This window comes from Piliocolobus tephrosceles, chromosome 2 (assembly GCF_002776525.5).
Source record: "Piliocolobus tephrosceles isolate RC106 chromosome 2, ASM277652v3, whole genome shotgun sequence".
NCBI classification, from domain to species: domain Eukaryota; kingdom Metazoa; phylum Chordata; class Mammalia; order Primates; family Cercopithecidae; genus Piliocolobus; species Piliocolobus tephrosceles.
Genome location: NC_045435.1, coordinates 152,184,010 through 152,208,415, shown reverse-complemented (window position 1 = coordinate 152,208,415; position 24,406 = coordinate 152,184,010). Strand labels below are relative to the sequence as shown.

General features: G+C 36.5%; 2 protein-coding genes across 11 annotated transcripts in view; one reads left to right on the top strand and one right to left on the bottom strand.

The window, feature by feature from the left end:
- The window catches only part of BTD (biotinidase), a 102,358-nt gene extending 83,182 nt beyond the window's left edge, over nucleotides 1–19,176 (top strand). Inside the window, exon 4 of the mRNA XM_031935267.1 lies at nucleotides 16,770–19,176. Coding sequence (XP_031791127.1) covers nucleotides 16,770–16,796 — 27 coding nt within the window. The 3' untranslated portion in view covers nucleotides 16,797–19,176. The remainder of the gene's footprint in view (nucleotides 1–16,769) is intronic.
- ANKRD28 (ankyrin repeat domain 28) overlaps nucleotides 1–24,406 on the bottom strand; it is a 198,453-nt gene that overhangs the window by 25,907 nt on the left and 148,140 nt on the right. For all 10 annotated transcript variants that reach the window (XR_002730699.2, XM_023207369.2, XM_023207368.2 and 7 more), the window contains 9 exons: nucleotides 21,307–21,385; nucleotides 19,930–20,044; nucleotides 18,540–18,622; nucleotides 17,612–17,675; nucleotides 16,036–16,104; nucleotides 14,292–14,432; nucleotides 3,424–3,535; nucleotides 2,484–2,510; nucleotides 2,029–2,103 (listed from right to left, as the gene is read on the bottom strand). Coding sequence is in view for 9 of the 10 variants with exons in the window: in XM_023207369.2 (XP_023063137.1) it covers nucleotides 2,029–2,103; nucleotides 2,484–2,510; nucleotides 3,424–3,535; nucleotides 14,292–14,432; nucleotides 16,036–16,104; nucleotides 17,612–17,675; nucleotides 18,540–18,622; nucleotides 19,930–20,044; nucleotides 21,307–21,385 (765 nt within the window). In the remaining variant the exon portion in view is untranslated. The remainder of the gene's footprint in view (nucleotides 1–2,028; nucleotides 2,104–2,483; nucleotides 2,511–3,423; nucleotides 3,536–14,291; nucleotides 14,433–16,035; nucleotides 16,105–17,611; nucleotides 17,676–18,539; nucleotides 18,623–19,929; nucleotides 20,045–21,306; nucleotides 21,386–24,406) is intronic.

The window sequence follows — 24,406 nt, the reverse complement described above, 5'->3', positions numbered from 1 at the left end:
TTCATTGCACCTAATTACTAAATTATTTCAATTTTTAGCTTAAAAACACTATTTAGTATACCCATGTCATAGCAGCGCTTATTCATAATAGCCAAGAGATGGAAGCAACCCAGCATCTATTGTCAGATGAACGGATAAAGAAAAATGTGCCATATACATAATAGATTACTATTCAGCCTAAAAATGAAGGAAATTCAGCCACATGCTACAACATGGATGAAATCTGCTAAATGAAATAAGCCAGTCACACAACACAAAAAAATACTGTTATGATTCCACTTAAATGAGGTATTTAGATTAGTCAAATTCATAGGAACAGAAGGTAGGCTGGTATTACCAGGGACTGGGGAAAGGAGAAATAGGGAGATGTTTAATGGGTACAGAGTTTTAGTTTTAATCTTTACAAGACAAAAAGATTCTGGAGGTTGGTTATATAGTAATGTAAATATACTTAACACTGCTGAACTGTACACTTAGAAATAGTTAAGAAGGTATGTTTTACGTTATGTTTTCTTTTTTCTACCATTACCACCATATACACATACAAAATCTCTGACAAAAAAATAGTAATTGTGAGGGGGGGGGAGAGAGAGAGAGAGAGAGAGAGAGAGAGAGAGAGAGAAAGACCAACCCACTGATCAATGTATGGCACATTGTTAATTTGCAAGCACAAAAAGAGAAACTTGCCAAATTGAAGGGTGGTGAGAATACAAATGAGAAATTTCTAAGGACACATCGTCATTAAACTGATAACTAAGTCCTAAAGACTGCAGAGCTTTTGGGAGTCTTTAACATGCTACTTGTTGAACCTCCGCAAGGGGGAAATAGTCTGGCACCTAGAAAGTGCTCAAGAAATGACAGTGAAATTATTATAATGAGAATGATGCTGCTGCTGCTGCTAATGCTGCTCAGTCTTCATTTCTTTTCATCATCAATAGTAAAATGGCTATTTCTTCCATGCTGGCTTTGCCTTGTCAGATTTATTTACTATGCATGTCTGGGTGAGGTGACGGTGTTTCCAAGGACTCAAAGGGCAAAGAAGTAGAAAGCTTTAAGAACATTTTCTTAGTTATTGAGAACATGACAGGAGGTATCACTGGGGAGAAACGGCAGAAAATTTAATGTATGTATGTCAGTGTTAAAACACATGCAAAGAGAATATTAAGATAAAAAATAATAGTACATATGAAAAGAAACATTCAAATGAATCACTGAATTTGTAGTGTTCCACACTGAATTAAGGATACATCCTTATAACCATTTTACTAAAAATCAGGGATCTCACAAACAGCTGGTGACAGTACCCGGGTGTCCTGATTCTCAAAAGTACCCCCCCCTTCCCTACTCTAGTTTTGTTAGACAAAACTCTAACATGCTTTGTCTCAAAAATAAATTCTTTCAGTACAGAAAGCTAGATTAGGATCTACCTGAAATTTAAGGTAATAAATTCTCATTTGACTTAAAAAATTGTCACATTCTTCCCTAACTTTCTTCATTTAGTGATTGACACTGGAAAGAAATTTAGAGGAATCTTAAAGTGGAAGAGACATAACAGACAATGTAGCCAAATCCTACAGTGTGAGCACCCGAAGGACCAGTGAACACACAACCAGTCAGCACCCCAAGATCACAAAGTAAGCAAAACATTGTAGAAATACGACAGAATGTGTGTGTATACCATCTGCTTAGCCAACTTATAAGGCATTCCACTAGGGCAGCACATTTTAAAATTCACCATCACAGGCATATTTTCTGTATTTTCTCCCTTTCTCTCCCCAGAAGGCCCTGGGGAAAGCCTAAGGATCACTATCTGTCCTTTTTTTTCAATTTTTTTCCCAAAGCAAGAAACAGAAAAAAACCCCAGCACATTAAATAATTCTCTGAATTAAAGAAAGTTCTCAAACTTTTAATTCCATGATAACTATTACATGGACTAAAAGTTTATGGTACTAGTTTGAGTCAACACAAATAGGTATTAGATATTTTCAGTGAATCAGCCATGAAGTTGGCTATGAAGGCAGTACTCACAGCCAAGTGTAAAGGGCTTATTGTTGCTCTATTATCTGAATCACTCAGCATGTCTGTTCCTGAGGTTTCCATTAACTGAAAAAGAAGAGGCATTTTAAATGTCAGAAAGACATACTACAGCAATTATTCTCTCCCACTCCCCCAGTTCAAATCCACTTTAGAGTGCTACTTGGCAACTCAGCAAACTTATAAAACATGATTATTATGAAAGTGTAGTAAGGAGCACAGACTAAGAGCTTTGAAGATAGGCTACAAACTAAGAGTTTGGGGGAAATGTTACTTAATTGCCACGAAGTAAACATCTTCCTTCCCTGTGTACACAAGATTTCTGTCACCATCTTTGCGCCTAATATGTAAAAACACTTTCAGCTTTAATGACAGCAAATAGATAAACATAACTGGTAGGAGGGAATTGAGTAATACTAATTGGTGGGAGGTAATTGACTAATACTTACAACATCTAGAGGAGTTTCACTTGCAATCTGAAATAAAGGTCAAAACAAAAATATTTAGCTTGGGAAGTATTCATCTATAGTAAGTCTCAACTTAGACAGGGCTTTGCTAACTTTTACTCTAAACCTGTGGTTCATTTGGCTCCAAAAAACTAGATATTTTGAATAAACAATTTTATATCACAATAGACATCAAATCTATATACATAGGTCTAAAATTTTAGTGTGAAGATCCATAATAACGTAGGAAGACAGTTATTTTTGTAGCAGGGCTCTAAGTGCTATATTAAATTGTCAACCTCCCTTTTCTTTTATATCTACTCTCCTTGAATTTTATTTCCCCTGAAGGGAAGCGAAGTTCAACGTACTTTATAAGGTAAGTCTAAATAAGAGAATCTTTAACCTAAAGTATCTGTTACACACATGAGTATCTTTTCTTTGACTTTCCTTCTGGTTTGGTAAATCTGGGTGAATGGTGGTATTATATTCCAGAATCAGACCACAGTAGAAATAAAAACTTTCTTTGCAGAAGTGGAGTCTGCCTTATTAGGAGGGGTTGTGAAATAAATGTGCCTTTCAGAATTCCCTAAGTATATGGGGGAGATATTCCTTTCACAGGGACTTTTATTTCTCATGTAAGACACAGTTATAGTCATTTAGAAACTTATGAGAAATATTTATTTACAGGGGCACGAGAACACTGTAGACATGAACATGGGGTAATTGGTAGCCCTCTTCAGAGACCTAATTTTCTCCTTTTTTAAAAGGAAAAGAGAATGAGATATATCTTACTAAAACAAGTATGAACTTAAGACGTATATAAATTCTGAAAATGTTAGAAAACAAAATGTAATTTGTTTCTTGATCCATTTATTCTCATTTTTGTTATATTATTAGCCTATAAACTCACATTAGGTCTTTCACAAGCATTCAGGAATCTTACCAGCTGAAGACATAGACGGTGACCATAAGCAGCTGAATAATGAACTGCATTGTATCCTTGCTTATCACGGATCCCTGGATTTGCATCGTTTCTTAATAAGTATTCCAGGCACCTATATACAACAATAACATACTGAAAATTCTAAATCCTGCATATTAACCAATGATAAAAAAGAGTCTGAAATTAAAAACTGACAATTTTTCTTATACTTGAATAATATAAAAATCATAAATGTATTACACTATAAAAATCTGTCATTTAAATAACATTGACTAAAGTATCATAAAAATGCAAATGAAACATTCATGAGAATCTTCTTGATTCAAAGTGGATACCTCAAAAGTCTGTCAGACGGCTTTTTTAATACATGAAGGCTCTTTTTTCCACAGTCTGTATCTATACCATCACCTATTCTACTAAACAACGTTGGATAGGATTAAACTTTTGGTGGTGGTGAGTACATAATATTGGCAATATTACTATTTATCTATCTAGAACACAGAATAAGTAAATTTTTTATCATGAAGCTCAAGAAAGGATGTTAAACAAAACAAAACCCCAAGAAACCAAGGTCAGAACTCAATGAACCTGAATTAGAGGACTAAGAAGAGGTATATAAACAGAGTAAAATGGTAAGAAAGTATCCATAAGAGATACTTCATTTCATTTGTGTGATATTAAAATAAGAGGAAAATAATTTTAAAAAACACTATATGTAAAACCACTATGGAAAACCGTCCAGAGATTCCTTAAGGAACGAAAAGTAACACTACCATTTGATCCAGCAATCCCATCACTGGGTATCTACCCAGAGGAAAAGAAGTCATTATTTGAAAAAGGCACTGGCACACGTATGTTTATAGCATACAATTTGCAATTGCAAAAATATGAAACCAGCCAATTTAGGCTATCTATCAACCAATGAGTGCGTAAAGAAAATGTGGTATAGATACACCATGGAATACTATTCAGACACAGAAAGGAACAAAGTAATAGCAGTCGCAGCAATCTGGAGTTGGAGATCATTATTCTAAGTGAAGTAATTCAGGGATGGAAAATGAATATCGTATGTTCTCACCCATAAGTGGGAGCTATGAGGAGACGCAAAGGCACAAAAATGACAGAATGGACTTTGGGGACTCAGGGGGAAGACTCCCCAAATTGTACCCAATATGTAGTCTTTTATCCCTCATATTTTACTCCATGTGAGAGATAAAAGACTACACATTGGATACAATGTACATTACTCAGGTGACCGGTGCACCAAAATCTCTGAAATCATCAATAAAGAACTTATCTATGTAACCAAAAACCACCTGTTCCCCAATAACTATCAAAATAAAATAAAAATAAATTTAATCTTTTTTTTTTTTGTCATTTGTTCTGTTTATGTGATGGATTACGTTTATTGATTTGTGTATGCTGAACCAGCTTTGCATACCAGGTATGAAGCTGACTTGATCGTGGTGGATAAGCTTTTTGATGTGCTGCTGGATTCAGTTTGCCAGTATTTTATTGAGGATTTTCGCATCGATGTTCATCGGGATATTGGCCTAAAATTCTCTTTTTTTGTTGTATCTCTGCCAGGCTTTGGTATCAGGATGATGCTGGCCTTATAAAGTGAGTTAGGGAGGATTCCCTCTTTTTCTATTGTTGGGAATAGTTTCAGAAGGAATGCTCCAGCTCCTCTTTGTACCTCTGGTAGAATTCAGCTGTGAATCCATCTGGTCCTGGACTTTTTTTTGGTTGGTAGGCTATTAATTATTGCCTCAATTTCAGAGCCTGTTATTGGTCTATGCAGAGATTCAACTTCTTCCTGGTTTAGTCTTGGGAGGGTGTATGTGTCCAGGAATTTATCCATTTCTTCTAGATTTTTTAGTTTATTTGTGTAGAGGTGTTTATATATTCTCTGATGGTGGTTTGTATTTCTGTGAGATCGGTGGTGATATCCCCTTTATGTGTCTATTTGAATCTTCTCTCTTTTCTTCTTCATTAGTCTTGCTAGTGGTCTATCTGATTATCTCAATAGATGCAGAAAACGCCTTCGACAAAATTCAACAGCCCTTCATGCTAAAAACTATCAATAAACTAGGTACCGATGGAACATATCTCAAAATAGTAAGAGCTATGTATGACAAACTCACAGCCAATATCATACTGAATGGGCAAAAACTGGAAGCATTCCCTTTGAAAACTGGCACAAGGATGCCCTCTCTCACCACTCCTATTCAACATAGTGTTGGAAGTTCTGGCCAGGGCAATCAGGCAAGAGAAAGAAAGAAAGGGCATTCAATTAGGAAAAGAGGAAGTCAAATTGTGTCTTTTTGCAGATGACATGACTGTGTATTTAGAAAATCCGATCGTCTCAGGCCAAAATCTCCTTAAGCTGATAAGCAACTTCAGCAAAGTCTCAGGATACAAAATCCGTGTGCAAAAATCACAAGCATTCCTATACACCAATAATAGGCAGAGAGCCAAATCATGAGTGAACTCCCATTCACTATTACTACAAAGAGAATAAAATACCTAGGAATCCAACTAACAAGGGATGTGAAGGACCTCTTCAGGCAGAACTACAAATCACTGCTCAACGAAATAAAAGAGGACACAAATGGAAGAACATTCCAAGATCATGGAGAGGTAGAATAATACTGTGAAAATGGTCATACTGCACAAGGTAATTTATAGATTCAATGCTATCCCCATCAAGCTACCACTGATTTTCTTCACAGAATTGGAAAAAATTACTTTAAAATTCATATGGAACCAAAAAAGGGCCCGCGTTGCCAAGACAATCCTAAGCCAAAAGAACAAAGCTGGAGGCATCACGCTACCTGACTTCAAACTACACTACAAGGCTATAGTAACCAAAACAGCATGGTACTGGTATCAAAACAGATATATAGAGCAATGGAACAGAACAGACGCCTCAGAAATAACACCACTACAAGAATCTGATCTTTGACAAACCTGACAAAAACTAGCAATGGGGAAAGGATTCCTTATTTAATAAATGGTGCTGGGAAAACTGGCTAGCCATACGTAGAAAGCTGAAACTGGATCCCTTCCTTACGCTGCATACAAAAATTAACTCAAGATGGATTAAAGACTTAAAAGTAAGACCTAACACCATAAAAACCCTATTAGAAAACCTAGGGAATACCATTCAGGACACAGACATTGGCAAAGACTTCATGACTAAAACACCAAAAGCAATGGCAACAAAAGCCAAAATAGACAAATGGGATCTAATTAAACTAAAGAGCTTCTGCACAGCAAAAGAAACTATCACCAGAGTGAACAGGCAATCTACAGAATAGGAGAAAATGTTTGCCATCTACCCATGTGACAAAGGGTTAATATCCAGAATCTAGAAAGAACTTAAATTCATAAGAAAAAAATAACCCCATCAAAAAGTGGGCAAAGGATATGAACAGACACTTCTCAAAAGATGACATTTATGCAGTCAAGAGACACACGAAAAAATGGTTATCATCACTGGTCATCAGATAAATGCAAATCAAAACCACAATGAGATACCATCTCACGCCAGTTAGAATGGCAATCATTAAAAAGTCAGGAAACAACAGATGCTGGTGAGGATGTGGAGAAATAGGAACTCTTTTATACTGTGGGTGGGAGTGTAAATTAGTTCAACTATTGTGGAAGACACTGTGGCAATTCCTCAAGGATCTAGAACTAGAAATACCATTTGACCCAGCAATCCCATTTCTGGGTATATGCCCAAAGGATTATAAAGTATCATGCTACTATAAAGACACATGCATACATATGGTTATTGCGGCACTATTTGCAATAGCAAAGACTCGGAATCAACCCAAATATCCATCAATGACAGACTGGATTAAGAAAATGTGGCACATATACACCATGGAATACTATGCAGCCATAAAAAAGGATGAGTTCATGTCCTTTGCAGGGACATGGATGAAACTGGAAACCATTACTCTCAGCAAACTATCACAACATCAGAAAACCAAACACTGCATGTTCTCACTCATACATGGGAGTTGAACAATGAGAACACACGGACACAGGGTGGGGAACATCACACACCGGGGCCTGTCAGGGGCTGGGGGGCTGGGGGAGGGATAGCATTAGGAGAAATACCTAATGCAAATGATGAGTTGATGGGTACAGCAAACCACCATGGCACATGTATACCATGTAACAAACCTGCAACGTTGAGCACATTAAAGTATAATGGTACACAAAAAAATTAATTAAAAAACATTATATAGGGCTGGGCTCAGGGGCTCATGCCTGTAATCCCAGCAGTTTGATAGGCTGAGGTGGGCAGATCATGAGGTCAAGAGATTGAGACCATCCAGGCCAACATGGTGAAACGTTGTCTCTACTAAAAATACAAAAATTAGCTGGACATGGTGGCGTGTGCCTGTAGTCCCGGCTACTTGGGAGGCTGAGGCAGGAGAATTGTTTGAACTTGTGAGGTGGAGGTTGCAGTAAGCCAAGATCACACCACTGCACTCCAGCCTGGTGACAGAGCGAGACTGCATCTCAAAAACAAACAAACAAAAAACAAACCCACCCCTGACACCCCCTGACACACAAAGAAACACAACAGTATATAGGCCATAATTTATAACTTTAATAAATTTTATTACGGCAAGAAAAAAAAAAGCACTGAAAGAGAAATGAAAAAATTCTCCCTTAGTTTGGTACCAGTGATCTTGGGCCATAAAGGTGAAACAGCCTCTGTTTATTCATTTGATACATGGAGAAGCCAGCTAAATAAAGTCTATTCATGTTCAAATTCCAAGTCTATAATTATTCAGTGATAATTTGTTTGGTATTCAAATATGTCTACCCAAATATTAAACTACCTGGGGAAAAAAATTCTTTAAACAAATACTCCTTGTTAAAAGTTTCCAAAATCACACTGAAGTCACATAAAAACAAGCGAAAAGAAATTCTAAAGCAGTGTAACTATCTTTCAGTAACTCTAGCTCACAAATATATGAGAGTCATTATTTCAATGCTAACACTTATTTCCTTAAATGCTGAATTTCTTAAAATGCTTTAGATCTCTTAGAAATCACTTTCAGAATCTTTATTGTAGTATCTTCAGTGGCAGCAAATATTTATCATTAAGTGCAATTTTGATATTTATGCACAGCTAAAATTCTTTGGAGTCAAGCATAATAAAAAAAGAAGATTAAGCTAGGTGCAGTGGCTCATGCCTGTAATACCAGCACTTTGGGAGGCGGAGACAGGCAGATCACCTGAGGTCGGGAGTTCGAGACCAGCCTAACCAACAGGGAGAAACCCGTCTCTACTAAAAATACAAAATTAGCCAGGCGTGGTGGCGCATGCCTGTAATCCCAGTTGCTCAGGAGGCTGACGCAGGAGAATCACTTGAACCCAGGAGGCGGAGGTTGCAGTGAGCCAAGACTGTACCCTTGCACTCCAGCCTGAGCAACAAGATCGAAACTCAGTCTCAAAAAAAAAAAAAAAAAAAGGTTAAAGTGGGTATCACTATGATAAAAACAAAATAAAACCCAAGTCTGGCTCTAAAGTAACAAGATTGGTGTTTTGTTTTGTCTTGTTTCACAAACTAGTTCTGAGGACATGTCAGGAAAAGAAAGCGTTTCAGTGTGTGAACTCTGTTTGTACATAGACTTCGTTGGTGCCCAATTCAGAGGACAGTGCTCACTGGGATGTAAAAAAGCCTGCAAGTCTGCAGGAATACTTTACAGGCAAAAACATTTCACCCAAGGGCATTAAAAAAAAACAAAATTTAATCAAGTTCTCTAGATGTTGGTGATGAAACAGAAATGGTTCTCCCTTACTAAGACCTGAATACAAGACTTATTCTAATATAATTTCTTTTATTGGCATACCTTTCAGATTTTGCTAAACAATATAAATTTTCACAATCACTCTGGGTAAGCATTATCTCTAACAAATGAAAAAGATTACTGACACTAAGTTAAATGACTGTTCCCAAATCCTTTTGGCTAGAATATGGCAAATCAAGGACTAAACCACCTCAGGTCTTCTCTTTATCCATTGTTCTATGTTCCCACAAAGTTTTGGAACAGTGGTTAATCAGTTACAGTTATAAGTTAACTAGGTGCTTATAAAATACTGAATCACAAAATTACTTGATCTTGAAAATGTGGACTTCATTAGAGGATGGGGGTAGGAGAGTCTGTCTACTCTTTTTTCTGCTTGTACATTAACACATGCTCATTTTATAAAACCCAGACAATTAAGAAATGAAGATTCTCTATAATCTATCCTCTGAAATAAAATATATACACCAAATCTGAAAAAATACTTAAGGCTAAACAATATTCTATTATAATTTTTTCCTCATTGTTAGGCAAATTAAATATCTTCATCCCCACTAACCACATAGGTTAAAATCAGAATGCATTTCAAATTATTTAAATTTATCCTACGCTTACCCTACCACTAATGAACTCTACCACTTTGAGTTCTGATGCAAGTTCAGACTGATTCAAGTTCATGTGTCCCATGGCTGGTCAGAGCCCTGGGTAAGGACCACTCAGCCAGGAAAACAGATGTGGTGGTGTCACTCCCAGAGGACTTCCCTCCTCTCTACTCTTCCCATGGCATACAACCGTTCTTATCACCCCCCACAACCCCACCTCGGCCCAAAAAATCAGTTTTAAAAAATACAACTAACCTTTATAGGAAGATTAGGATGTGTCAGAACTGCTCCAAGCAATTAATGTATACTAAACCATTTTAAACTCTACATAGTCGTGACTGAGTTTCGACTATTATCTCCATTTCACAGATGAAATAGGCACAGAGAGGTAAAGTAATTTGTCGAAGGTACCACAATAAAAGGCAGAGCTAGTATCAAACATTGCTCTTACATACATACACATAATAAGCTTTACAAGGTTGTTGAATGCAAGTCACATACAAAAGGCAAATATATCTTCTATATACCAACACAAAAAAAATTTAAAGATTGATTTTGGTAATAAAAAATATCAGATACATAGGAATAAATCTCAGCATTACAAAACCTCTACACACAAAAAAATGCATGATCCCATTTTTATGAAGCTTGAAAACAGACAAAAATAAATTGCCATTAGAAGTCAAAATGTAGCCCCATTTCCTAAGAGCGTTGCTATGGTCTAAATGTTTGTGTCTCCCCACACCCACTCACATGCTGAAATTCCAACCTCAAGGTGATGTTATTAGGAGGTGGGGCCTTTAGGGGGTGATTAGGTCAAGAGGGCAGAGCCCTCCCTCATGAATGGGATTAGTGTCCTTACAAATAAGGCCCAAAAAAGCTCTTTCACTCCTACCATGTGAGGATATGGCAAGAATATGCCCTCAAAGAGGAAGTGGGTCTTCTCCAGACACTGAATCTGCCAGTGCCTTGATATTCTTGACTTCTCAGCTTCCATAACTGTGAGAAATAAAATTTCTGTCGTTTACAAGCCACCCAGTTTTTGGTATTTTGTTATAGCAGTCCAAACACACTAAGAGAATTGTTACTGCAAAGTTACGATGTTGCTGAAACAAATATCTAAAATGTGGAAGGGGTTTTGGAACTGGGTAATGGATAGAAGATGGAAGAGTTATGAGGTGCAGGCTAGAGATAACCCATAAAATATTTTTAAAAATTATATATGATATAGAAAAGACTTGATAACATATACCAGGGCTTCAACTTTGATTAAGGCTGTGAGGAACAAAAAATGATCTACATGATCTACATACACATACAGCAATACAACTGTTGATGGTGGTTATCTCAGGAGAGCTGGTATAAGGGGAATTTCTTCCTTATAATCAGGAAAAACAGCCCTCCAGCTTCCCTTCTCTTATATACCTACGACACACAGGTGTGGAGAAGACCCACATGACATCCTGCTCAAAGATAACCCTATACGTCTTTGCAATAGGCAAATATATTTATTAATATTTCACATATTTAGTATGTTTATTGTGATAGTAGCCATATATTTGTTTGCTGGATTCTTACATGATGTAAAATAAAGACACTTCAGAGGACTTGCTGAATGACCGTCTACCAAGAATGCAGGCATCAGGACAATGGGGGTGACTAGCAGAATGACTAGAATGAGTCAGGGAAGATTTCATGTATTTTTCCAATTATTCACTGAAAGTGAGGACGAAGGGATATAAGGCAGAGCAGAATTGTAATTACTGTATGTCAGTCCTAAACAGCAAAAAACCAATGTCAGATTGTTAAAAATTCCAAAGTATAAACAACAACTTTTCCTGGGGAGCTTTAAATTAGAAACTGTGATGCTGACAGGGGATTAGCTAAAAAACAAAACAAAACAAAACGAACAAACATTTAAAAAACAAATAAGCAAACATACATTACTGAATAATAGCAATTAGAAGCTCTGAGGAATCTGTCTCTTCTTTTAGAAAATATTTCATTCTTGCTTTGGCAAAATGAATGAATTATGGCTGATTCTCTTATTATTCAAGCTGTTCCTGGGAATACAATTACAACTAGGTAAAATTATACCCAATTTAAGAAAAATATTTCTTACAATTTAAGAAAAAATAAATCCTTTAATGCCACTGTTTAAGCCTCCAAAACAATCACTTATTAAAAGGATGTCTCTGGTATCCCAGAAAAATTACTGTGGCTTACATTTTCCACAAGGCTCACACAGAACAAATCATTGAATCAATAAATGATGACATTAGACAGGCTCTCTGGGATTTTGATACTTAATAAAGACAGGAAACAGAGGCTCCCATTAACAGTGTTAGATTATGCCGTCTCTTTTAGTTTTCCCAGCAACTCTAACAGGGAGGTTTCATTTTCCTTCTACGAATAAAGAATATTTTGGCTTAGCAATTACTTGCTCATGCTCAAATGAGTACATAATATGGAGACTCCAAGATTTAAAATGGGTCTTTCTGATCCCAAGGCTCATGTTCTTTCCAGTATATCAAGCTGTTTAGTGTACACACTGAGGATTAAATATTTAAATAATAAAAGTCACTGCCTACTTGCTCAAAACAGTTTATATTCAGTGAGAAAACTAGTGATTTTAGTACTAGTACCCTTCTATAGGAAAAGTAGATCGGCTTACAATGAAACCACAGATCTCCAACACTATGGGTTGAATTATATGTTATTCCTTTGTAGTTTTGTGTGTGTGTGTATCCAGGTTTAGTGCATTTGTCTAAGGGCAGAAGGATCAAAGTGTAATCTTTTTTGGGGGGAAGGAATGTGGGAGACAATCTCTCAGTGGAATCTTGATCATAACGAGCTGCACCCAATATCTAGTCTGTGAAAGTAGTGGTAAAGGACTACAGATGGTGATAAAAAGTATAACTTATTTTAAACAAACCTATACATCAAACCATGAAATTATAAAACTGATAAATTAGGGATAATCTACTTATCCAAGTTTACCAAAGATTTTTCTGATTTATAGTCTTTATCATAGATTTTATTTAAATAGCTGCTATCTAAAAACATACTTTATATTCTTGCAAATAAAGTACACATTACCATTGCCTTTAAGATTAGAATTTTAGGCTGGGCACAGTGGCTCACTCCTGTAATCCCGGCTTTTTGGAAGGCCAAGGTGGGTGGATCACTTGAGGTCAGAAGTTTGAGACCAGCCTGGCCAACATGGTGAATCCGTCTCTACTAAAAATACAAAAATTAGCCAGGCATGGTGGTGGGCACCTGTAGTCCCAGCTACTTGGGAGGCTGAGGCAGGAGAAATGCTTGAACCTGGAAGGTGGAAGTTGCAGTGAGCTGCGATTGCACCACTGCATTCCAGCCCAGGTGACAAAGCGAGACTCCATCTCAACAAACAAACAAACAAACAAACCAAGCCAAAAACAACAAAAAACCCCATAAAAACAAACAAAAAAAAAACCCTAGAATTTCAGCCACAATCCCACACAAAAAAAATTACTTATAAAAGTTGTTTTGAAATTAAAGAGTTTATACTAAATTAACATTTGTGAAGAATCGAATTATGCTTCTTATTTTGAGGGTAAAAAGTAAATGTTAAAAACTGAATAATTCTATGTTATATGAACTACATTTTATAACATCTTTCCCCAGAAATCATTACTTATTTTTACTTTTCACTGACCCATACCATTGGGAATTACCAGACACTGAAAATCTTTTCTGTTTTCAATGAGTTTATTTTCTTACAAGAAAAAAAAAAAATACGTATCAAGATACTACAAATAGGTCTGGTAACTTCAGGTGAATATTATACTTAATGAAAGTTTATGCATCTTTTATTCTTGTTTTCACTTATTCATTCTTGGCCAACATTTACTTATTCTGTCATCTAATTTGCTTATTTAAGCAACATGTAGTACCTACTACGTGCCAGATTCTGCCAGTTCAATTACTACCTTTTGGACACCAATTTACAAGGGTTCCTTGCAAACCTGAACTGTCTACCTCTAAAGGATACCTGTATTCCAATGTCTACCCAGTCTTCTGATGACATTACTCATATACCTCCTCTCTCCCTTTCCCCATGATACAGTCATGGTTGTAGCCTCTGAGAAGTCAGGTGGAAAAAAACATAAAAGTGATATTAAGATGCTCTTTTGGCAGGCAGGACAAAAAGGGACCTTTATCTTTCTTCCACCAGATCAGCTAGTAAGGCCGGTGCTGAGAATAGGTAGTAATAACTATGATTTAGCAATAACTATGAAACCAATTTATTTCCCAAAATAGACGTAGGGCAAAGATAATCAACCAAAAATACAAAGAGGAAATACAAATTTGCAACAAAAACATCCCTGCGGAAGATGCCAGTTTATAGAAATAATTGATCCTCTACTCTCACTCATATGGTACTTACTTGCCATCTGTGTCTGATGTAGCTGCATAGTGCAGGGGTGTGCAGCCTCTTTCATCAAGGTCATTCACACTTGCTCCTGATCCCACAAGAGCAAACAGGCACTGGTAATTGCAGTTGGCAGCAGCGTAGTGCAGTGGAGATCTTTTGTGCCCAAGTTAATACAAGGAAGATAAAAGCAAGAGACATAACTAGTAAACAAAAGCATAGCTGACTCTTACTCCTCCCAGTTACAAATACTGTATTTACAATGAGACTTAGACTGCCATATAGTAAGTCTTGTGAAGGGCTGGACATAAAGCTAGAAGAAGAAAACAAGGTGGCAGAGAACCTTTAAGTATATGAAATAAGATGAAAATGCAGTTATTTCATTGCCTCCAGGCAGTAGCAGCAATCCCAGTCCCAGTTCTTTGAGTGACTTTCAAATAACCTTCATATTCTGCTCAGAAATGTGAAAACTTTCATTTTAAGAAAGTTTCCCCTACATTAATAAAAATGTTCCACAGTACGGAGGTAGCAACTTCTATCCATGTCTAGAAGAGGAACAAAGGGTAAGAGAAAAAATAGAAGAAACATTCAAAAAAATATAATAAACCCTGAATTACTTTCAACCCTCTAAACTCAAAATATTTTTCAGAAGCCCTCTCTGTTATTTGTAGTACAGAATGCCTGAAGTACTAAACATTAATATAAACTGGATTAAAGTATAATTATAAAAGCAAATTAGCTATAAAAATATTGCATTCCAAAGCCAAACAAAGTGATTTATTTTTGTGGGTCATTAGTTCTTTCCATTAGGAGGCTTATGAGAGCAGTCTGTTCTTCAAAGTAATTATGGTTTCAAATAGTTTTTATTTTCTTCTATTCATTTCTGATTTCCTACCATGCATAGTTCTTTTTACTTCTCTTCTGCACTGGTTCTATCACATGCATTGACATATATTCACACATTTTCTTCTGACATACACCCTTCCCTCTCATACACCTTGCTATGTATAATTCTCAAACTGTTGACCCACATAGTTTTGCTTATACTGTCTTCTCTTTCAAACCAATTCCAACTGCCTTCAATTCTTTCCCGTATGGTTCTAATGAACTCTGTGTCAATTCCTACTCTAAGTAACTTAACAGTAGTTTGAAATACTGCTACCATAAATTCTTAACAATGAGGCCTGCTGAATGACTACAAAGACTGTCATTTCATAGCTGCCTTCCTGTTGTGAAATACTTAGTGGGATGTGTGGATATATGTGTGTGTGAGATTTATATAGAAAAGGAGAAAGAAAAATTATACGTATATATTTATAACCTATTTCCTCCCTCTTACTACTGCTCTGGAACAAGATATGGGCAGTAGAATCCCTCACAAAGAAACGACTTGAAGAAAGGAGAACCGTATTATTATTTTCTAGGTATTGTGAGTTTCTTGAAAAAAACATAGGTTCTATGGGGCTTTACATTTCCACAGCCATAATTATTGGACGGAGAGGAGTGATATCAAGTATAGAGGCATTTACAAGGCCAAGGCTGTGGTTGGTAGGCTAGGGCTGTGGTAGGAACTCAAGAAGAAAACTGTGGGTGAAAACAAGTATTTGGAAGTTATTGACTTTAGCTGGGACTCTCAATGAATCATGATCACAATGTACAAGATGCTAAATTGTTCAGTTAATTTTCAGAAGCCAGTTAGAAGGTCAATCAAGTTATTAAGTAAAAATAGGGTCCATAAAGAAACTATATCATACCCTACCTCCCAAATTTGTCCTTTTTATTAAAGTCTGCACCAGTATTCAGCAGCAGGTTTAGGCACTCCAAATTCCTATTGAGAGAAAACACAGTTAGAAAACTTAATTGACAGTGATTTTATAATGAAATTGTTAGGTTTAAAGAAGCATGAAAGCATGTTTTTATATGAAGACAAATGTAACAAAAATGACATGATTTACATTCTATGAAGAATAAAACATTAAAATTCATCTTATCTAGAATTTAGAAAGTTATATACTTATACATATTGGCACACTGAGGAAATAACACATGATTCATGTTGTCATTGTTTAAAAGGAAGATCACATTTGCAAAAGACACTCTGAGGAGGCTTTAGGAAACAATATGCTTATAGGTTTTTTTTTTTTCTTGAGACAGAGCCTCACTCTATAGTTCAGGCTAGAGTCCAGAGGTGCAATCATAGCTAATGGCAGCCTTCAACTCCTGGACATAAGCAATCCTGCAAGCCTCAGCCACCTAAGTAGTTAAGCTTACCGCTGTGAGCCACTGCATGAGTCCGGTGGGCTTTCCCTTATCTTGTCCTATACTATGACTGTTTACCTATATGTATCTTTAGTTAATATTGGAGGAAAAGATATAACTTAAGTATTTCTATAATTTAATTGTATAAACCTCAACATCAAATTACCACGTTACAATGAAAACTGTAACTGCCAAGCAATCAGACACTCAAGTCTGTTGTCTCTCTCTCTCCAGGCAAGTTACAAGGAAGATAGGTTTTAACTGGAAGGTTCTCTGGTGACCTTGGAAGAACAAGGAAACCCAGTCACATGCTCACAATCCATCTCTACAACTTAGACTGCGCTGGTATACTCTCGGTTCAACGTACTTGTCCTCTGAAATCACTGAAAAATTTTAAGGAATTATCACTGAAAATAAAGTTTTTGCAAAATGTCCTTTTGAGAAATCATGAATTAAATGGCTTATCACAGATCTAAATTATCAGAAGCATTAGATAAGAAGCATGTTCCAGGGACCATGAGTTTTAGCTGAAGTTTGTTGCTCATCTGAACCAACTGCCTAATTTTCCCTGGTGGTACTATTTAAAAACTTAGTCCAAAATCTTCCAATCTCAAACTTTCCTCTTCCTAGTAGAGGTAAGACACAGCACAAAATGAACATTTTTTTCCGGAAAAAAAACAACAACAAAATTTAAAACAAATCTACTTAAAGAGTACTTGTTTATTTAGAATATTCCCAGTATTTTGATGTTCTCATCTGAGAACATACTTTTTAAAGAAACAATTTTATTAGATTTTTTTCACTTATCCAGGAATTATGTTCTTTTATAGAAGGCAGTATTTCCTTTTGTAGGTTTATTCTCTCTCTCTCTCTCTCTCTCACTTATAACCTACAACTTGGCTGGAATAAGATGAAAAAACGTATTCTGCCACCCTGGACCTTTTTTCGCAAACAACTCCTGTTTTGTTTTCTATTTTCTGGTAGCCCAGAATTAATACAAGAGGAACAAAGATAAGAGAAAACCTGCCAAGACCAGCTATCTTTTTCTTAAAGAAATAAAAATACTATTAACATACCCTCCAGCTGCAGCTGCATGTAGACAAGTCCTGCCAAAATCATCTGGGGTATCTATATCAAATCCTACAAGAATGAATACATCTTATTTATAACAGACATATTATTTTACACTAAAGAATTATGTCATGAAATGTCAAGAATCACGTCCTCCCCTCTAATCCCAAACAAAACTATGGGTTCTGAAGTGCTAGGGTGCCTGTTTAAAAGCAATAGGATACAATGGAGTATTATTTAGCAATAAAAAGAAATAAAGTACTGATACTGATACATGAATAACCCTTGAGAACATTATATTAAGTGAAACAAGCCAGTCACAGAAGATCACATGTCGGGTGAGTCAATTTATAGGAACTGTTCAGAACAGGCAAATTTTATAGAGATGGAAAGTAGATTAGTGGTTGCCTAGGGCTGAGGGAAAAAAGAAATGGAGATTAACTGCTAATGGTCTTTCTTTAACAGGGGATGAAGAGGTTTTTTTGTATTTTTTTTTGAGACAGAGTCTCACTCTGTCTCCTAGGCTGGTGTGTGCAGTGGCGCAATTTCGGCTTACTGCAACCTCTGCCTCCTGGGTTCAAGCGATTCTCCTGCCACAGCCTCCCAAGTATCTGGGATTACAGGTGCTCACCACCATGCCCAGTTAATTTTCCTATTTTTTTTTTTAGTAGAGATGGGCTTTCACCATGTTGGCCAGGCTGGTCTTGAACTCCTGACCTCAAGTGATCTACCTGCCTCGGCCTCCCAAAGTGCTGGGATTACAGGCATGAGCCACCATGCCAGGCCTGAACCCAACATCTTCTAAAAGGGGTTATTAAATTATCCATACTGGACCCATCTGCATGTAATTTTTAAAAAGAAGGATAAAGAGACCATCTTAAAATTTTGAGGGGTTTGAGGAGACATACAAAAGTCTGCAAAGGTTGCTCTTACCTGAAGAAAGAAGTTTTCTGCAGCAATCTGAAAAGCCGCTTAAGGCTGCCAAATGGAGGGGGAACATTCCATGTATGCCACGCCTAAAGTTAATAGAACAGGACAGTATCTTCATTTTAATACAAGAAAAATACAATCAGTTAAATACATTACAAAAAGACCACTTAAGTGAAAGATAACTAAGAGTCAAAATGTCTAACACTTTGGAGAGTAATTTGGCTAAAGGTTGATGGTAGGCATAACTTATTACCCAGCTATTTCTCTCCAAAAGTCGGGTTTTCCACCTTCAGCACTACTGTCATTACGGACTTTGCTGCGGAAATGTGAGAAGTCATTCTGTGTATGCAGGCTTACAGGCTGTTCAGCAGCATCCCTAGGCTCTACCCAATGGATGTCATTAACATTAACACCTTCCTCCCCAAATTGTGACAACCAAAAATGTATCTAGACATTTGCTTAGAGAGTAAAATTCACTACCCTGTCACCCCACCTTTGAAACATTTCCATAATGCAATATGTTCAAGAATATTTATTGCAGTAATTCTGTAATAGTGAAAAACTATAAGCAACTTGTATCTGCAAATAAGGAGAATGAATATACTGTGAAATCTTTATATGATAATTCTATAAAATAAATGAACTAGAGCAACTTGTACAGATGTGGAAAAAGGCCCTAATTTGTATTTAGATGGCTAAATCAAGAAGCTCACATAATTTTTTTGGAAAAAGTTACAAAACAGATAGGTGCAGTACCACACCATTACAGAAAGTAAAAAAGATTTACAATTTGTTAATGAACACATGTAAATGTGACACAAAGAATGATAAACATAAATTTAAGTATAGTGTTTCTTGCAGAGCATTAACAGGAGGACTCATCTTTCAAACAAAATATTACAATGGGAACTTTAATATATAAAATAAATACAAGTAAACTGTTCTGACAAAAATGGGGGTGGGGGTAAGAAATCCTTTGTAGGATTCCAAGGAATCCCTGAACTTGGCACAGCACAGCCTGAAAACTATTATCTACAGATAGTATTTGGATGAAAAAAAAGCATTTGGCACATACAGCTTTCCAAGACTTTTAAGTACATCTAGGTTAAAAATAAAGAGATCACAAAAATTAACAGCTCTGATCAAAACTGCATTATTACTCAAAGTGAGAAAGAACTGGGTCTGTAAGACACATAAAAATACACTGGCTTACCAAATGAAATTGTATTTAAACATTTTAACCTACCACTTTGTCAATACAAAAGAAAGTTCAAGAAATTAATACAATATTGAGGATAAAATCCACATTTCCACCTGAAATATCTAGAAAACTGCAGTTCACTTCCCTTTATGCTTGCCTGCGTCAGTTATCAACACCTCAGCAAGTACTTACTTTGCCGTGTCAGCACCACTTGTAATAAGAGTGTTGATCAGCAGCTCATGGCCATACCGTGCAGCTATGTGCAGAGGAGTATTCCCATTCTTATCCTCACAGTCGATTACAGCTCCTGCAATACAGGACTGTCAGACACTGGGCCATATAAAGATCAAATCAAATCTACTACATGAAAAGTAATAAAAAATGCTATTCACATACAAACTAACAGACATAGCAATTTTAACTAGATTTCATTCATAGCTCATTTATCGGGCCAGGCAATGGATTTACAGCTTTTATACTTAAAGCAATTGCGTGAATTAAGCATAAGATTTCAGTAGATTTTTAAACTGACAAGAGGGTTCTGGGGTCCAATAACTCTGGAAACTAATGTATTAAAACAAAATTAAACACGTTTCTTTAGAGCAATACTTCAGAGCTTTAATGTGCATACTCTTTGTCATCAAGACTACATGCAATGCTTCAAAAAGTATTGGATCATGAACCTATTTCAACTTTTCCCCTGCAAGACCATAGCACCGGCCGGGCGCGGTGGCTCAAGCCTGTAATCCCAGCACTTTGGGAGGCCGAGACGGGAGGATCACGAGGTCAGGAGATCGAGACCATCCTGGCTAACACGGTGAAACCCCCTCTCTACTAAAAACACAAAAACTAGCCGGGCGAGGTGGCGGGCGCCTGTAGTCCCAGCTACTCCGGAGGCTGAGGCAGGAGAATGGCATAAACCCGGGAGGCAGAGCTTGCAGTGAGCTGAGATCCGGCCACTGCACTCCAGTCCGGGCGACAGAGCGAGACTCTGCCTCAAAAAAAAAAAAAAAAAAAAAAAAAAAAAGACCATAGCACCTACTATCTTGAGGAGAAGTTTCTTGGAATATGCCTTGGAAAACACTGATTTAAAGTAATATACCTAAAAGTTCTTTTGATTTAAAAGTTTAGCTTGCCTGATATTAATTTAAACACAAAAGAATACAAACTCAGGAAATCACAATCCTGAAAACAGTCGCAGATACTCAACAGGGGAAAATGATAAATGTATAATGTATATACAGAGTACACACATTAGTATATAATACAAATTATGGTAGAAAGTGATTTTCTATTTAGCAATACTGAAAAAAGCTAATACTAACTGCTGAAGAAATAAAATAATTCAGGGAACCAAAACAAAAAACCAAAAGTACAAAAGGTACAGCTGCATGGTATTTTATACTCTTTAATATTTTATTTTCATGAGCTCTGAAATCATATATTAAAAATACACAAACTGCGATGACAATTTCTCAATACCATTCATTTGGTGGATGTTTTTACTACATTTAAGAAAAAAACAAAAAACAAAAAACAAAACAAAAAAAAACCAGAAATACTTTTTACCACTCTGGATAATGGTTTGTGATCGGGAGAATCTACCGTGGAGAGCAGTCATGTGTAGTGGGGTTTTCCCATCTTTACTCTGGGGGGAAAAAAAAAATTACTCACTCTACTATATCCATAATATGTAATCCTTAATTTTACTTTGAATACCCTCTTGCATCTTTATTTTTATAACTATTATACAAGAATTAAGTTTAACCGAGGCCTATGGAGGTAAAACAGCTGTTTAAAATTAGGAATTAATTTTTTTAGCATGTGTATCATAAAACACAAATATACAAAAATTCCATGCTTACAGTATAAAAATTGGGAGTGGGACAGTAAGGATGTGTCTCCCAAGTATCAGATTCAATATTTCACATTGCTCCAATATTTCCATTCTAAGAAATTCCGAATCCCTCCTCGACCAAGTAAAAGTGAGTATTGGAATTAACTTTGTGAATTTGTGTGGATACATTTAAAAAAAAAAAAACAAATAATTTCAGCCACTATAATTAAAACACTTCATATATTTGTTTATAGTTATATGTACTAAATATTTTCTCAAATCACTTAAAATAATAACTCAGACTGGCTGCACACATATATATTTCATGTAGAAGTTCTAAAGGAGTTCCAAATATGAACAAAAACAATCCCTGACTTAGGTTATCTTTTCTTCTGATTAGGTGGTGTCTTTTCTTTTCTAAAATATTTCAGTTAACCAAAATATACATGTTACCAATGCAAAAGAAATAAACTACTTAGCAGCTTCCTAAACTCACAGCAACATTCAGCATGCCTTCTGTGTAGGTACTAAAATGGAAATGTCACAAGTATCCTAAGTTTATGCTAACACAGTACAATGCAGATATTCTTTAAAAATCCTCATGTCATTATAATAATAATTAGAACATCCTAAGTATCTACTTAAGTGTTTGATTCCATAATATGAATTTTTCAAGTAAACAAGCCATCCTATTGGCAAGCAATTTTAGAGAAGTTCTAATCTTTTGGAGGCAGTATGAGAAAGGAAGGAAAAGAGGAGAGAGGATGCATGCATGCACAGGTTCTGGAGTCAGAATAACCTAAGCGTGAATCCCAGATCTCCTACTTACCACAAGCAAGATTTTGGACAAGTTGCCTAACTTCTTTGTGCCTTCACTTCCTCAACTGAAAATGAGGATAATACCATCTGCATCTCATTGGTCTACTGTACAGAGTAAATACAATAATCTTTGTAAAACACTCAGAAGCACATTAGTGCTTCTCAGGATATATTTGTTTTATCATTATTTTTTAATGTACCAGTTGTTATTCGTTCAACCAGAAAAAAAAAAAAAAAAGGGCAAAAAAGCATCTTGGCAGAAAGGATTCTGTCTTTCCAAAATGTTCCAGATAGGATATATCCTAATTTTTATTGTTAATATTTTAGCTACAGCCCTTTTTTTCTTTTCTCTCTCTCTCTTTTTTTTTTTTTGAGACTTAACTCTGTTGCCCAGGCTGGAGTGCAGTGCGATCTCAGCTCACTGCAAGCTCTGCCTCCCGGGTTCAAGTGATTCTCCTGCCACAGCCTCCCGAGTAGCTGGCGTGCGCCACCATGCCCAGCTAATTTCTGTATTTTAGTAGAGATGGGGTTTCACCATGTTGGGCAGGCTTGTCTTGAACTCAAGATCTCAAGTAATCCACCTGTCTCGGCCTCCCAAAGTGCTGGGATTACAGGCGTGAGCCACTGCGCCTGGCCCTTTTTTTTTTTCCTTAAAGAGATGGGGGTCTTGGTCTGTCAGACAGGCTGGAATGCAGTGGTGTAATCATAGTTCACTGCAACCTCGAACTCTAGGGTTCAAGTGATCTTCTAGCAACAGCGTCTGGAGTAGCTGGGACTACAGGCATGTAACATTACATCTGACTAATTTATTTTTTGTAGAGATGGTGTCTAAGTTGCCCCGGCTGGTTTTGAACTCTTGGGTTCATGTGATTCTCTGGCTTTGGCTTTCCAAAGTGCTGGGTTTACAGGTGTGAGCCACCATGCCTGGCCAGCTATAGCCAATTTTTACAGACATAAGAAAAAACACAGATTCCATTGACTAGAAGGATAACAAAAATAAGGGGAAAACAAAACAAAACAGAAACCCTCACAACTCAAAACAAAACAAATAAAAACTTGTGATAAAAATTTGATTAACAAAATGATGAAATTTGGAAGATATAAGTATAGTTAACATTTATATATATAGCACGTTTCAGGCACAGTTTTAAGACACTTCATATGGTCAGGTACGGTGACTCATATCTATAATTCCAGCACTTGGGGAGGCCAAAGCGGGAGGACTGCTTGAACTCGGGAGTTTGAGGCTGCAATGAGCTATGACGGTGCCACTGCACTCTAGGCTGGTCAAGAGTGAGACTGTCTCCTCACCTCCCTTCCGCCTAAAAAATCAAAACCAAATCCACTTCATATATGTCATTTAATCCTCACAACCCTATGAGATTGATACCATTAATCTTGTTTTACAGATGAGGAAATACAGGCCCCAGGGTTAAGTGATTTTACTAGGTCTCATAGCTAATAAGTGATGAGTCCTTTATTTATTCTTTTGTTTTAGAGACAAGGCTTGCTATATTGCCCACACTAGACTTGAATACCTGGCTCAAGCGATTCCCTCACCTCAGCCTTCTGAGGGTAGCTGGGACTAAAGGCACACACAATTGGGCCTGGTTAGAATCCTTTATTATAAGCCTATAGGTGACAGTGGATCAACATTTTTACTTTCTACATTCTGTTATAAAACCTATTCTAAGTGTACAAAGGAAAAAGATTCGGATTACCACCTAAAAAGTTTGCCATAAGACATGTTAGGAGGGGAGAAGGCACAGTTATTGCTCTCTGAATTGGAGAAACAACGTGGAGTTTTCTTTTTCTTAATCACCTCAAATCATTTTAGCAGAAAACTAGGAGTATTAAGAAAAAGAAAGAAAGAAAAAAGAAAGAAAGAAAAAAGAAAGAAAGAAAGAAAGAAAGAAAGAAAGAAAGAAAAGAAAAAAGAAAGAAAGAAAGAAAGAAAGAAAGAAAGAAAGAAAGAAAGAAAGAAAGAAAGAAAGAAAGAAAGAAAGAAAGAAA